General features: G+C 33.5%; 1 protein-coding gene across 1 annotated transcript; it reads right to left on the bottom strand.

Annotated features, from left to right (window-relative positions):
* Nucleotides 1–7,392: 7,392 nt before the first annotated feature.
* Nucleotides 7,393–12,385, bottom strand: LOC122313868 (benzaldehyde dehydrogenase, mitochondrial-like). The gene is made up of 11 exons (XM_043129150.1): nucleotides 12,248–12,385; nucleotides 10,865–11,002; nucleotides 10,591–10,733; nucleotides 10,348–10,501; nucleotides 10,010–10,239; nucleotides 9,327–9,416; nucleotides 8,949–9,122; nucleotides 8,724–8,861; nucleotides 8,256–8,393; nucleotides 8,108–8,169; nucleotides 7,393–8,007 (listed from the first exon to the last, which is right to left on the bottom strand). Exons 1-11 carry the CDS (start codon nucleotides 12,318–12,320, stop codon nucleotides 7,734–7,736), a joined length of 1,614 nt encoding a protein of 537 aa, XP_042985084.1. The 5' UTR covers nucleotides 12,321–12,385; the 3' UTR covers nucleotides 7,393–7,733.
* Between the last annotated feature and the right edge of the window lie 4,227 nt (nucleotides 12,386–16,612).

Genomic DNA, 16,612 nt, shown 5'->3' on the forward strand with positions numbered 1-16,612 from the left:
CAAGTTTAGGAGAATTCTTAAGGAATAAAGGTTGCTTTGAATTATAGAACTCCTAACACTAATAAAGGTTGAAAGATTTCATTAAGAACATTCATAAAGGTTGTGATGTACAATATCTTGTGGGTATTGATAAAGAACACTCATGCAAGGTTTCTTGATGGTCTTTATTCATTCATGGCTTTGGTTTAAAAAATAAAACTAGTTAATTATATTACTATCCCCTTTTGAAATCAAAACATGAGATGGCCACTAATTAGGCTTATTTTTCTTCTATTTTATTTTCTGAAATGGATATGGATACTAATTAGCCTATGTATATATGCAGTATAGATTTTTTTTTTCTTCTAATTTTTTTGCTTCTTAAATTTCTTGTTTTTTCTTTTCGTAGCATGTATTTATTGGTTGTTTCTTTAGTTTTTTTTTTAAGCACAATTGATATGGATATGGATGCTACACCTACTCAAGATGATCGTCCGCAAGGGAATGCTATAGTTCCTACACCAACAGGTATTTCCACCCCTAGACCCAAATTTCGAGTAGTTACTTCTTGTCCAAGTAGTTGAATACCTATAGATATAGAAGATGATTATATTTCTAATGAGAAAGAGTTGGATATTGAGGTCGGTCGATCGCCACGAGCTAATAAAAAAAGGTTACGAACATGAGAATATTTCACCAAAATTTCCAGTGATCGTGAGAACCCACAAGCAAGATGCCACCATTGTTGATGACTTTATGGTAATCATTCAAAGAAGCAACGCACTTCTGTATTAATAGCACATCTTATAGGTTGCTAGCAGTATAAGATACACTAGAGGTGGTGGCCAATGATCAGAAGAAGCTCAATTACGAAACTTTTACAACCACTAGTGATACATAGAGTAGGAAATTGTCAATCCCTCAATACAGTGAGAAGATGTTGAATGATTTGCTTGCAGAAATGATCGTTACGGATGAGATGTATTTTCTCACTATTGAGAGAAAAGGCTTTCATAGATTTGTGTAGTCTCTTGAGTCCTAATTTCCCATGCCTTCATAGTATACGATAATATGAGATTGTTTGAAGAGCCATGCCAAGGAGAATGGAGAGATGAAAGAGATGTTTATTACCACTGGCCAAAGAATGTCATTTATAATTGATACATGGATGCCCGTAGAGAATCTCAGCTATATGTATATCACAACCCACTTCATTGACAGTGAGTAGACATTGATTACATAAGCGGATTATTAAGTTTAAACAAATTGAAGATCACGATAGTTCATCTATTGGAAAGGAAATGGATGACTGTATAAAGGATTGAGGGATTATAAAAGTATTTTGTATCACAATTGACAATGTCAGTGCCAATGACACTACAATTGTAACTCTAATCTCTTTTTCTTTTCATGTTTTTCCCTCCCTCCCACGATGGTTTCTACTTTCTCTTCCATTCCCCAACGTTTTCACCCCTTTCTCACGCCATTCCGGATTTGCACCCTCCAAGATTTCCTCAATCGTTTTCCCCTTCCGTTACCCACGTCCTCATTTCTCTCAAATGCTCTCCCTCATTTTTACCCCTTTGCCTATTCTCAAATCAACCTTGTTGCTCCTCATGTTCCCATAGCCAACCACTCAACCCGTGTACAAACAACTCAGCACTGAGGGAAAGGAACCCACCACGCAGCCTCTCATCAAGGCCAAAACTCCCTAAACCGTTGTCCCTATGCATGTAACCAGCTTCCTCCTTTTTCATTCACCCTTTCCCGTGTGCTCCTTCGATGCCAGGCATTTAGATTTCTCAATACACTTCACCTTGTAGATGCTCTCTCTCTCTCTCTCTCTCTCTCTCTCTCTCTCTCTCTTCCCCACACCAAGTTGCTAGGCACCTAGAAACACCACCATCCAACCACCACGGGTCAGCCCCCTCGGCCCAGCACCTCTGTGTCCTCAATGGGAACTTGTCCCATGCATTCGTCAGCCTCCGCTGAACCAAACAAGATCATGCCAAAAACAGAGCAACCCACCACTAGTTCCACATTAAAACTCCTTGTGTCAAGCACGAACCCACCACAAGCTACCTAGCCACTACAAGCATCACACGGTGTAGCCCTTACCACACTCAAGCAACCATCCAGTCATTGTGAGCCCTATCTCGAACCACCAGCCGCTACTCCAAGAGTCCCCACTCACGGCCATTCGCAGTAGATCGATGAGGGCTCGAGACACAGTTCGATCTTCTGATCACTACCGATGCCATGCTCAGATCCTCTATTCATGGTTGCACCACTGTGCACGACCTCCACCTTCTCTCACAGTGAGCCTCCATCACACAAGTACCCTGGGGCTAACATATATACTCTTCTACAAGCTAACATGATTTTAGTCTTTACATAAGGTTACATAGTATGAAGTTTAGTTTAAGATATCACAGTTTTGCCTTTCTTGTTATTAAACTACCAAGTGTTTTATGGATATTTCAGTATACTTGATTTTACCATCGATGGGCCTAAGTCTCACTATAGAAAAAATCTTTGGTATTTTTTTTAAGTGTACTCCGACTCATTTTTTTTAAATTAGTCTAGATAGTTGTTTAACAAATTTTTTTTTTGGATTTATAATTATATTATCTATTATTATTTTTTTATATAGTTAGATTTCAGTATGTAATAATTTAGAGTTTAATAGTCTGAAATATTTTTTAAGTGGATATGGATGAATTTAGAAAATTATGGTAACTTAGAGTTAAGAGAATTTTAGATGTTAAGGAATTAAATTAAGTATTTCAGGTGAGATTACAAGTTACGTGTTTAATTGGAGATTTATTCAAGTTACTTGTCCTTTTATCGGTGACGGTTAATTTTTCCTTCGCACTATTGTGAGTCAATTCTGAAAAGCTAAGAAATACAGTTAAGCGATGCTCCTATGCTAGGCTTTATACTAAATGTTTATACTGAGATTGACTTTCTAACAATTTTGCATGTTTTCTTATAGAATGAGAACTTGGGAAAAACAACCTCAATCAATTATTTGCATTACTCATAAAACTTGTATGAAAGGGGGAAAATATTTTTTGACATGTATTGTGTAGACACGAGCTTCATTTTGTCTTGCTATCTTTGAATTGTGAAAAAATGGCAATATTGAAAATCTGAAAATTTGTGCATTGATTAGAAAGATACTTCAAATTTTGTTTTCAGTATATGAAAATGATCTGAATATATTTCGATACTTGGTTTTGTTTCGATATGGCATCTGAAAACCTTTGGCATGGTGTACTAATTTTGTATCTGACTCTACCTCTGCTCTGTTATGCTCTGCTCTATTTGGGTTGGTACCAACTCCTCTATCTCTGAGTGCACCCACTTTGGAAGCGAGGTGATTTATTTGTGGTCTTTCCTATGTACTTACTTGGGACTCTAAAAATAATAAGGGAAATATTTCACCTCTATCTTTGTTCAGTTTGGCCGTCGGGGTTAGCACCACCGTACCACAGGGGTGAAACATGGTATCTATTTTGTGAGATATTTTGTTTTGATATGATGATGATGCTCAAGTTATGTTATGCCAAAGTAATCTAGTTTTTATATATCTTAAAAGCATCACTCTATTACTTTTGAAAATATGTTTGTTATGCATGATAACTCTAAAAAAAATAATTTGTTCTGCATACTATACTCTGTAAATGCTTATGTTTGTATGCTAGTATACGTCCCATGCTTACTGAGTTATTAATAACTCACCCTTTATCTTTACAACTTTTTTTTTTCAGTTGGTATTGATGACCCACTTGAGAGTCAGTAATAGAAATTGGAGATTGGCTAGTTATGGATAGAGGGTCGCGTGCCTAAGGATACCAATATATTTAAAAGGGATTTGAGTATTTGGAGTTCTTTATGTCATTTGGATCTATTGAGACTTATTTAAATTTTTAGTCTATTATGTGAAGGTTACTAAAAGATTGTGGAGACAAGGATTTATATTAATTGATCTTTTCATTTTGATGACTTTATGAAGGATTTTATTTATTAAGTTGATAAAGATGAATTTATGTCTATTTTGAAATCTTTGGAGATTTATTTATATTGGGAGACCCGATTATAGGTGACAGGTAGTAATTCTGCAACCCTCCCGAGTACGGGGTGTTACAACAATAGATTGGTTCAAGTGGAATATGACAGTAAAAGAGGATACAATTCGTAACAATGAGTTTATTCATGTTCGATGATGTGCTCATATCATTAGTCTCATAGTTGGTGAGAGGTTGAATGAGATTGATGATTTAATTATCAAAGTCCTCAAACTTGTGAGGTAAGTGAAGGCTTCCCCTAAAGGTTTGGCAAGTTTAAGGATATAGCCGAATAGCTTGGGATCCCATCTTCTAGTATGCTGAGTTTGGATGTTTCCACTCTATGAAACTCCACATACACATAGTTGGATGTAGTGCAAAAGTACCAAAAAGTGTTCAAGAAGATGGAGGTCGAGGATGGATACTTGAGGTATGCTTTGCTGGAGCTAATAGATGGGAGAAGGGGGCTTGGTGCGCCAGACACTATTGATAGGACAAATGTGAGGTGCTTTGTTCAAATTTTGAAATTATATAACGACATAATTGTGCACATATCTAGCTCCAAATATTGTACTGCAAACATGTACTTCAAGGAGCTCTCAAGGCTTTATGATCACTTGCAATAATGTTGTGATGACACTATCAGGTTGTTGAATGGTATGGTTATGAGGATGAAATCTAAATATAATAAATATTGGAGAATGTTGAAAAGACATATTATTATTTGTGGTTGTGATTCTTGACTCCCTATATAAGTTTGTTATTGTAAAATTTTGGATCAGGGATGTCCTTAGTGATAAGAAGGTTGATCAGTTTATTAGAGTGCTGAAGAATGATATTAATGACTTATATAGCCATTAAAACAACAATGGTTAGTCTTCAAGCCAAGGTGGTAGCTCCTCATTACCGATCGGCTCGATATCTTCCTTAGATGATACATAAGGAAATGGTTCAATTGTTTTAATGTGAAGCTATCATCAAATCCTGGCATCGAGGAATATTATGTAGTGTTACGCTGAGGTTGAACGTTATTTTATGGAAGATGTCGAGGCACCTAGTGATACATTTCATATATTAACTTGGTAGAAGGTTCATTTTACTAAGTTTATGGTCCTTTCCCAAGTTGCCTAGGATGTGCTAGCCATTTCTATCACTACGATTACCTCTAAGTTGGTATTTAGCATCGAAGATTGTATATTGGATGCTTATCAGAATTTTTTGGCTCTGACCACTATAGAAGCCCTCATTTGCACACAAAATTGACTAAGTTCAATGGCTATTGGACTAGATATTGTTGATGATGACAACAACTGTAGGCTTGAATAGGGTAATTTTATGCTTTTAGCTTTCATTTTTAAATTATTAATTATATATTTTTAATGTTTTATTCGAGTTATAATTTTTATGTTTTTCTAGAGCTAGGTATGAACCCCAAAATAAATACAGATGATTGAGACGGACACATTGTGGGATGGAGTCTGAACTGTCCAGTATATCATTAACTTCATGTGAGGTACTTTAATGTAGTATGTTTAATTTGACTAAGTAGTGTAATGTTTTTTTTTTTTTTAATTTCCAAAAAAATGTAGGATGCTTGGAATTGGAGGTCGATGGTGTTGATAATTATCTATTGTAAATTGTAGCCTTTTGTTTTATTATTATATATTATTACATTGTAAATTAGTTGATGACTTTGGTGAAGTTGGTTAGGGTTGGTTGTGAATGTGGTGGAATGGTGGTTGTTTGTGGTGATTGTAATTTTGGTGGTTCCAAGTATTTTTAATTTACATTATGTTTGTGATTAGGGGTGTATAAGAACCGATAGAACTGACCAGCACCGACCCCCGAAGTGAGGAACCAGTGGAGAATCGGTCGGGAGGCATTGGGGATTTGATGAAACCGAAGATGAACTAATATATATATATATATATATATATTTAAGTAAAACAATGTCGTTTCACTTAGTTTTACTTATATGGTTTAGAAAAAAAAAATTAAGATGAAATGACGTTAAACTAAACCAAACAACATCGTTAGGAATTAGGGTTCTACTAAATCCCCCGCCTCCCTCTTCTCCTAATCTCATTTCTCTCTCTCTCTCTTCTCTCTCTCTCTCTCTCTCTCTCTCTCTCTCTCTCTCTCACGTAGCATGACTACGACCTCCATTTCCTTCGTAAGTTCCTTTTCATGGCAAACAGTAGGTGTTTGTGTCATTGTGAATCTTGGCAGACAAAAATTTTTCCTCAATAAGTTCCACTCTGTAAGTTACTAAGTTCCTCTTCGACCTCTATCAATTAATGGTGTTTTTGAATCTATGATGATTGCATTCGAGTGTAGAGTTGGAGTAGGTAACCCATAAGTGAACGATTTCATGCTGGAGTTGCGAATGCTGGACAATAGGCACAATCGTTTACATTCTCTCCATTCTCTCTCTCATCGCACCACCAACGACACCAATGAACTGACAAGATTTATGCCGAGACTGACGTCAATGGTTTTTTTCCTCTTAATCGACCAGTTTCAGTTGAGATTTGGTCATTTTCACCTTATCGATGTGGTTTCAGTTTTGAACCAAAACTGCACAGATAACTTCGATTTTCACCCTTATTTGTGATTTTGCATTTTTTTTCTCTTTTGTTTTGTAATGTATGTAATTTATTCATTGTATTTATGTTTTTTTTTTTTATGGTATTTATGTTTTTTTATGGTGATTTATTGTTTTTATAGTATTTATGTTTTTATTGTGTACTCTCCGTAGGGATAGGTGTTAGAGTACTGGTAGGTGTATGAGAGTTATCACTGAAATTGGTCGGATTAGATATTCCTAATTCTCTTACACAATAAAAAATCAGAAAATCAAACAACACAAGACACAAAACATCTAACATCAAAGCAATTGAGAAATAAAAATTGAAATTGAATAAACAGAACAATATTGACAAGACAATTTTTTCAATTTTTTAGTTTTTAAAATTGAATAAATTGTTTTAGATTTTGGATTTTCATTGCAATTGAAAAATAGGATTTAGGGTTTAGAAACCCCTAAATCAATTTAGAATTGAACCCCTAAATTGATTTAAGGGTTTCAAATTGAAATTTGAATTTAAAACCCCTAAATCAACTTAGGGTTTCAGATTGAGATCCTAAATTAATTTAGGGTTTCCAATCCGAAACCCTATAAAATTAGTGATAAAAATTTCAAAGAATCAAAACACAGTGACACACAATCAACAATCAAGATTCAAAACACATGCACAATCAATTATCCACAACACAACCTCATTTTCCATCTCCAATTCAATCTCATCCTACCTCCAATCTCCATTCCAAAACTCAACAAAAATTAAAAAAGACTTAAAATAATCTATAGGTAAGTAAACCCACGTTAGACAAGCTCGGGACATCCTGATCAAGCGGAAGGACCCGAGCTTGACTATTTACAGGAAGGAAATATCGTATATACGGGCATAACACTATTTCCACACAATAGTAGAAAGAAGTTGACAATAATAAAAACAAGCCAGAGGGAGGGAGGGAAAAATCCGAGATTAATCGCAAAAGTGGATCATAAAAGAAAATATTTTTATCATCATCGTCATCATGCAATCACTCGCCCTCCAACTTTGAGTCCTTGGTTCTCTTTATTTTTGAAAACTCCATGAAAATGAAAACATAATAATGGATTCAGAGCCAAGCTGGGTTCTTCAAGGGAGTGACAACAGCCTTCACTTGCAAGTAATTGGAAAGACTGTAGATTCCCTTTTCTCTGCCGTGCCCACTCATTTTATACCCACCAAAGGGAATTGCAGCATCGAATGTATCAAAGCAGTTCACCCACACTGTCCCAGCACGTAATGCCCGTGTCAAAGTGTTGGCAGTGTCTAAGTTCTGTGTGAACACCCCAGCAGCAAGCCCATAGGGTGTGGAATTTGCTCTATGTATCACGTCGTCAAGGTCCCTGAAATCAGACAAAATACCTTATTGCACGTAAACAATGCAAGGTACCAAATGCTATTTTTCGAAAAAAAAAAAACAGAAAAGAAAGGTTCGTTTCTCACTTGTATTTCAATATGCTCTGCACTGGGCCAAATATCTCCTCCCTTGCTATCAACATGTCATCCTGATATAAAATTACAGTTAGTTGCTTTGTAACCCTATATATTTCCATCTTCGTGGTGAAATTGATGATATAAGTAAAAGATATACCTTAACATTCGAGAATACTGTTGGCTTAATATAGAAGCCCTTGTTGCCAAGTCTTCCCCCCCCAGCCTCTAGGGTAGCTCCATTTTCTACACCAGATCTTATGTACCCCAGGATCTTCTCAAATTGTTCCGTATCAATCTGGTTTATTTGAGTAAGCAAGCAACAATCAATGTTATCACTAAAGACCAATTAATGCTTGTACATCAAAGCCACAACTGATATAATTGGGCATTATAATATGTTTTGTGTACTTGTAGTACATAGAAGACATAATTGGTTTCTTCCCAAGATGTTCTATAGCATTCTGAGTCTCTGACATCTTTTGTATAATTGTTTTGGACAAAAAGAAAAATAAATCTTACAATGGATATGAAAGTGTTGCACCAAAAAACCCATGAAAATATATAGCAAAAATTATAAATGCAAGGTTTGAAGTAGGGTTTATGGGAGGAATTGGTGCTCACTCACCTGAGGACCTTGTTCAGTGCCCACCTTGAATGGGTCACCAACAGCACGTTTCAGAGCACGTGCCTTCGATTTCTCTACAAACTCATCATATACACGCTCATGAACAAATGTTCGAGAGCCAGCACAGCAACATTGCCCCTGCAGAACGCACAAACAAAGTCATGATCAATAAAATGGATTTTAACTTCCTAAGGACCCATTATTAAAACAATTTCTTGAACAAACCTGATTAAAGAACAAAGCAAAGTGGGCAAGCTCAACAGCCTTATCTACATCAGCATCCTCACATATAATAAATGGAGATTTCCCTCCAAGTTCCAAAGTTACTGGCTTAAGATTGCTTCTTGCGGCCAATTGAAGGACAATTTTTCCTGTACTTGTTGATCCAGTGAAAGCAAGCTGCATAGAAATTACTATGATTTGAGTAGGCATATAAGCGGAGATTAGTACAACATGAGAATGTTTCCTAAATTTTTAGCATGCTCCCTAATCATTTCACCAAAGAAATGCCACAGCTTCATGTTAGCATCCTTACAATAAATTTACTCTATTGAGAGGCATGTTACAGCTACTAAGAATGCAATATAAAAGATATCAAAACACCTTATCCACATCCATATGACTAGCAAGAGCTGCACCAGCAGTTGGACCAAAACCAGAAATCACATTTAGAACACCAGGAGGAAGTCCAGCCTGTCACCAAGATTAGGAGTCAGAACAAAAATTCGGTTTAAAACAATTTATAATCAGGTACGGTCTAAAACAAATCAAGTACTGTCTAATCTGAAAGGGAGAATCGAAAACACAATACATATAAGCTTGTGCATGTTATCTGCTGAAAAATTCAACAAGAGCTTCATAAACCTTTGAAATCAGTTGAAATAATTACGAGATGTCAGAGATAGATCTTCAATCAAGAAGCTTCAGGTCCATTTTTATGACACGTTACTTCAAAGAGACAAAGAAAAGAAAACACTGGACATTTAGAGTATCATATAAGCGCTCATATTTTTTGTTAATGAGGCAAGCGCTCATATGATCATGTAAAAGAATTTATCAACTCAAGTATAAAAAGTTAGGAGGTAGAAATCTAACCTTTTTTCAGAAAAAGGAAGACACACTTTATCACCCCAAGTATTTTAAAATTAGGAAGAAAAAATCTTACATTTGGTATGTGGATAAAAAATTGACATGTTTTGAGCCGTAAACAGCCTTGGAACCCAAGCACGTCAGACACCAAACCCCAATGTGAAAAGAAGAGATGAAAATTTTTGCTCATTATCTACCTCATGCAAGAGATTTGATGCAAGGAGAGCCGACAATGGTGTCTGCTCTGCAGTTTTCAGAACGATAGTGTTGCCACATGCTAATGCCGGCCCAATCTTCCAACCGTACATGAGAAGCGGAAAATTCCATGGAATAATCTGACCTGTAACACCAATAGGTTCATGCAAGGTTTGCACATGGTATGGGCCATCAGCTGGGACTGTTAGACCATGGATCTTATCTGCCCAACCTGAAAGTTTTGTTTTATAAATCTTAGATATCTCATAAATATAGAACAGAATGTTAGGAACACTCTAAAGCTGTAAGCAGAAGAACTATATTCCTCATATTTATATACCAGCATAATATCGCATTAGACGTGCCAACATTGGGACTTCAATTTTAGCAGCCTGTTCAAATGGCTTGCCATTGTCCCAAGTCTCAAGGGCTGCAAGCTCATCATTGTGTTTTTCTATCAAATCAGCAAAGCGCAGAAGTATCCTTTGTCTTTCCTGGGTATACAAAGAAATCAATTGTATAAGTTTGGAGACATTAAATTGTTGCAAATGAAAAATGAGATGCACAAATAAGGTATAGTTACATATGCAGCCATCTTTGGCCATGGTCCTTCATCAAATGCCTTGCGAGCAGAAGCAACAGCTCGATTTACATCTTCAGCATCACCTTCAGCAACATGAGCAATCACATCCCCTGTCCTGGGATCCAATGTCGGGAAAGTTTTTTCTGAGTACAAAAGAAGCCATGGCATAATATTCAGTACATGTCAAATAACAGCATAATTTGTCTCCGTATATCCCATTTCCTAACAATTGATGTTGCAAGCACGTAATACATCAACACCTGCAAGATCTTACCTGATGCAGCCTTGACAAATTGTCCATTAATCAAAAGCTGGGTATAATTTACTTGAACTGGTGGACTGACTGGTTCCTCAATAGCAGAAGCAGTGCTATATTTACTTATTCCTCTGCTCAGACTAGAAATATTACCACCTGAAGAAAATAATATTAAATCAATGAAGACTATGAAGATCTTCTGGAACCACTTAACCAAATCCAAAGAAACAAAAACAGACAGTCTTTGTTCAATAAATTCACATTCCCCATTTCATTTATTTTAAGAAATAATGACGTTTTCTTTACTCGAAAGCATTCAAATGGATTTAGAAATCTAGATATCCGTAAATTCTAGAAATTAAACGTAGTACAGAACCAATCTGCATAATCCATTACCATGGTAGGAAAGCACAGTTGGAGAGCAAGAAAAAGGACTAGAAAAAGTAAACGAGTAGATATAAATGAGAGCAGTTCGGGAGAAACAAAGCAAATGAGAGAAGGAAATGGACATAGACATCCCTGCCTTTTAAAATCAAAACCCTGTTGGTCTTTTTAACCATAATCTCATTGGCACCACTCTTTAATCATCTTTATTATTTATTCATCCAAACACACAAATCATCAATAAAATAATTCAATAAAGTGGAATCTTTTCCAATCTTTCATTCAGATGCTGAGAAACAGAGGGGTTTTGTTTTCCAATCAGAGCTAAGACTTGTCTTATAGACTAGGCTGATATTTGGCTAGCATTTAAAAAAAAAAAAAAAATCAACTTCAATTTAAGCGTCTTCTAATCTCGTAAAGAACTTTTCTGCTTCTATCTTTTTATCCAATCATTTGGTTAAAATCTCAGTAAAAAGCTAAAAATACAAAAACCAAAACAAAAACAACCCTTAGAAACCATATTCAAATAATTTTTCAATTCTATCTCTATTTTCACAACTCCAAAACAAAATATATTTATAAAAAAAAAAAAAGAATTATTGAAATTTTTCTTATAGATTTTCACAAAATCCAGTATAGAACACATCTTTAAAAAATTCTAAAGACTTCTCAAACATCTCAAAATTTATCTTAACCAAAGACACCTACCTAGGTGTCTCGAACATGATTATACACATCTTTTTCCCTTCTGGTTGTTCATAAAATTCCGTTTACCAGGGAAAAAATAAATCAAATCTTATATCAAGCAATGTAAATTGTAGCGTTAGGCAAATCAGTCTTAGAAACGATGATCCGATCATTAAAAAAGCCAAGCCAAAAAAATCTGCTGAAATTCAATCATCGTCATCGACTAAAAGTCGACAATCACAAGAATCCCCATAACAATCAAACAAACGAATTAACGAAACAAAAACAGTATAAATAATCACAAACAACACGAGGTAGCGATACAACCACCTCTAGAGTGCAAAGCAGCAGAAGCAGAAGAGAATGGGCGAGAGAGCAGCCAACACTTTCTCAGACTCGCCATGGAGTGCACAGTCTCAGTTTGCGTGCTCTATCTACTCTATATACACATCCAAACAAACATGAGAAACGTACCCGCAACCAACCAACCATAGAGATCCAAATTCGCCGCCACCGAATTGATGGAAGAGCTGACGAAAAGTCGCAGTTCCGTTTTTGTTTGCCACTTGCTTGGGGAGAATCGACGCGTAGTAATTGTCGGTATCTTACGATACGATAATATTACACATGGAAGTATTTTTTTTTTCCATAAATTGTTGATGCCAGCCATAAAAATAAATAAATTTATAAATTAAAGTAAATTAATGTAATATATTAAATTTTAAAATAAATCTAATTATAATATAAAATCATGTCGAGTTTATTTTTATTTTTATTTTTATTTTTATAAATAATTCTACCATTTTTACAAGTTGATAAATCGATAATCCAAGACTTCTTTCAGTTATAAAAATAATATTTAATTTATGCAAAATATTAAAAAATAAAAATTTACAAACTAATATAAATTAATGGAACGCATCACATCTACAAAAATATTGGAGATTTTTTCATCTTTCAATTTTGTATCTCCTTGACGCATGTAGGATGTCATTTTAAGGCCGTGTTTGACTAACCAACGCAACGGATGATGGCGACGTACCACTTTGACTATTTGGATAATGATTTTGGACATGATGAATTTCTTATAGAAATAATTGATAGATATATAATAATATTATTACTCTTTTCTTGATTTTATTATTTTTAGAGTATTGATAGATGTTAAATAAGAATTATTTAAAATATATAATATATTAATTTGTGTAACTAAAAATAATAAAATTAATAAGAACAGTATTATTAATTGTCATGAATTTTAAATTCCTTCATATCAATTGTAAGGAGGAATAGGAATACTATTTTTTTTAAATTTTTTCAATTGTAACTTGGATATTTGAATTAAAATAATGATAGTTTTATTGCTATATTACTACTTTTTTACTATTTTTTTTTAATTTTTTAATTTTAAAAAAAAAAATTCTTTTACTTAATAATTAAGAAAGAAAATTATCAGTAAAATTATATATTTTTTAAATTTTTTTTAATGATTAAAAATATTAAAAAAATATTTCAAAAAAAATAAAAAAACTACAAATAATAAAGCGGTGGTCAAAAAGCTATAAGTCTATGATTCCCTTTGAACCAATCCTGAATTAGTCAAATGACTTGTTACCTCAAAGAATTTTCTCGATGGTCATTGGTCAGAAGTTAAATCGCCAATCAGGAGTCATTAATCTTAGCCGTTGAAAAAGTTGACGATTGATAACCCTAGAAGCTTAGCTTTTGACGAATTTGTTCATCCATGTCAGCTTTTCTTATCTTAAAGTTGACGGAGCATTAGCTCTTGACTTTTTAAACGAGACCTACATCCACGTGAACGAATATGGATTTATATTAAAAAATTAATATAATTTTTTAATAATAAATTTTACTTTTTATTTTAAATAACTGTATAGTATTTATGTACTGTATGATATTAATAATATTTGTGTACTATACGACTATATATAACTTTATTCATATTAAATATGTCTTTTGTTTTCTAATTGATCATGCCGTTTATATAGATTTTTCTAATTAATATATTCATAAAAAACATTAAATTCTTATAAAAAGTCAAAAGGGCTTGTAAAATATAATTATTGGATTTTTTTATAAAATATAATATTACTTTCCCCGTATATAATAATTTATTTTCACCGAATTAATTCACATTACACAACATTTGTTCACACCATTCATTTTGAATTTTTGTAATTTGTATTTTTGTTCACACCATTGATTAAGAGTCTTACCTATATTTTGTATTTTTCCCCAACTCAATAATTTAGTGAATAGAAAATATTAGATGTAACAAAAAAGAAAAGACGTTCTTGATAACAACGTGAATTCATTAATTGTCCTTTATTAGTTTTGACGTATGCTTGAGCCATGCGTCATCGATCTGATCTCTTTTCAACATATATAATTATTTTTTTCTATTTATAAAATTATTATTCTTGATCTTAAATTGAGTCATCTTTAATCACATGAAAAATGCTATTTTTATAGACAGTTGGGTCCTGATTGGGTCTCGACAATTTTTTTTTTTTTTTAATTTAGTGATTAAGGATGTATTTTTTTAATAATATTTTAAATTTATAAAAAAATATTTAAATATATAAAAAAATAAATTAAAACAAAAAACTTATTTGCCCTATATATCAATTAAATAAAATTTTATTAAATGCAATATATCAATTAATATATTAATATTTTTTTCCCAGTTATGAGACACCTATATATTTGAGCAATTTCTCCTTTGTTTACTTTTCTTTCTTGGCTAACTTGTCTTATATTATGAAAGCGAAAACTTTGAAGAATTCTCAGCTTTTCAGTATGGAAATATTTCTGCCGATGTCGATAATTCTACCATATGCTATTCTGATTGGTTCCCTCAATTTTTCCAATCTAAAGCCAAAGCTACATTCTATGAAGGCGATATCCATGTGACAGTTAATATATCAGAACTGTTAGGTACAGTCAAAATGTATAATCGGCATGTAATCGGATGTACGAAAAGAATAAAATAAAAATAAAAAGGACAAAACAAAAACATCTCTCTTTCTTCTTTTTCTTCTTTCTCATCTCTCGGTTCTTTGTCATCTCTCTTCTTCTTCTTCTTTTTTTTTTTTTTTTTTTTCATTTTTTTATTTTTATCTCTTTCTCGTCTCTATGTCCTAGACGACTAGCAATTCTGAAATGAGAATTAGGATTTGAAACTCTGAGCTCCAATCCTTGTCAAAAGTGGAAAAAAAAAAATTATATATGTAATATGCATCCCCATCCATAATCCCTCACTTTGCCCCTTCACCCATCTTTCTCATACTCTCAACATCCAAATGTGTCTACCCAAATGCTAATAACCCCTCAATCAACTGCAAAGCTCTCATTCTGTTTTTCAATTTCTAGTTTCTATCTGTAAATTTCAATAGAACTATTGCACAAAATATTCCAAGACTCCTAGTCTAGATTCCAAGCCGTGTGGCTTTTTGTGTTTTGTTATTTTTATATTCACCTGCTATCTAGATTTACTTCTTAAATTTAAATCAAGAATATTTTTCTCTTTTCTTTTTTTCTTAACTAAATAAATTAATCTTGTGTATATATCAATACTTCGCAGAGCACAAAAACTGGGCAAGGACTAGGAGGTTTTGTGATTGGGTCGTCTTCGAATTCTATTTGCAGTGAAAACATCATTTCTTCAATTTGTGCAACTCATCTTTGATCTCTAAAGAATTATATTTTTTTTTCTGGTCGACGTGAAGCACGGTCTGTTAAAGAGTTTATATATAAATAAACACTTAAAATGGATTACAAAAGAGAAATGAGACAACTGGGAAAGATAAAGCGATGATGACATGGAGAGAGAAAAAAAAATTTAATAAATGGTGCCGGTTGAGCACCATTTGCGTCAGGCACTTGCAAAAAGCATTTCTCTTAATATATAGGCATATTAAGGGGGGAGTATATAGGGATGTTAAGGGGAGGATATTTTTTGTAACTTGAAGTTGAATAAAATATTATAAGAATATAATTTATTATTATTATTTTTATTTTGATATTTGAAAAAGTTAAATTATTTATTATATTTTTTGTGAAAATTTAAAAAAATTATAATAATTATATGAGATGAGATAAAATAGTTTAAATTGTATAATCAAACCAAGCATAAAAGAATGTCAATACATGGCGGCTTAATAGTCTTTGGGTTACTTCTAAGTGGTTTGGTATGTACTAGCTAGGCCTTTAATTTGAACTTTATCTTAGACTACTAATATTATTCCTTAAAGGTTTCATTGAATTTCTAACTGGGAATAAAGTTTTTTTTTTTAATCTAAAAAGATTGATCTCAGTAATTCATGAAGATAAAGGGAGAATACATGGAGGAACAACCTCCAATTGAATGAACTCTTCAGTGAGGAGAAGAGCATTTTTAGCTAATACATGAGCTACATTTTCATTATTTAAGTTCCTAGGTATATACGTAATCGACCAGTGAAGCACTTTCCGTAGAAGATGTTTAACATCTCTGATCAGCAATCAACTGAGGACTAGTTCTCTTGATTGCTTTTAATAGCATTGACCACTGTTAGAGCATCTCGTTCAAGTTGCACTTTTGTCAACCCCATCTCAATACACATCAATGTAGCTTTAAGGAGAGCAAGTGATTCAAAACTTTTATGTATGGTCATTTTTGCATAATTTTTTGTG

The sequence above is a fragment of the Carya illinoinensis genome, chromosome 6 (assembly GCF_018687715.1).
Source record: "Carya illinoinensis cultivar Pawnee chromosome 6, C.illinoinensisPawnee_v1, whole genome shotgun sequence".
Lineage (NCBI taxonomy): Eukaryota > Viridiplantae > Streptophyta > Magnoliopsida > Fagales > Juglandaceae > Carya > Carya illinoinensis.

Excerpts from the sequence above, each read along its gene's own strand:
- LOC122313868 (XM_043129150.1), bottom strand. The coding sequence starts at position 12,320 with ATGGCGAGTCTGAGAAAGTGTTGGCTGCTCTCTCGCCCATTCTCTTCT. Across the intron at positions 10,502-10,590 it reads GGCCAAAGATGGCTGCATAT|GAAAGACAAAGGATACTTCT; the intron begins GTAACTATACCT and ends TTGTATACCCAG. Across the intron at positions 9,123-9,326 it reads GTCATATGGATGTGGATAAG|CTTGCTTTCACTGGATCAAC; the intron begins GTGTTTTGATAT and ends ATTTCTATGCAG.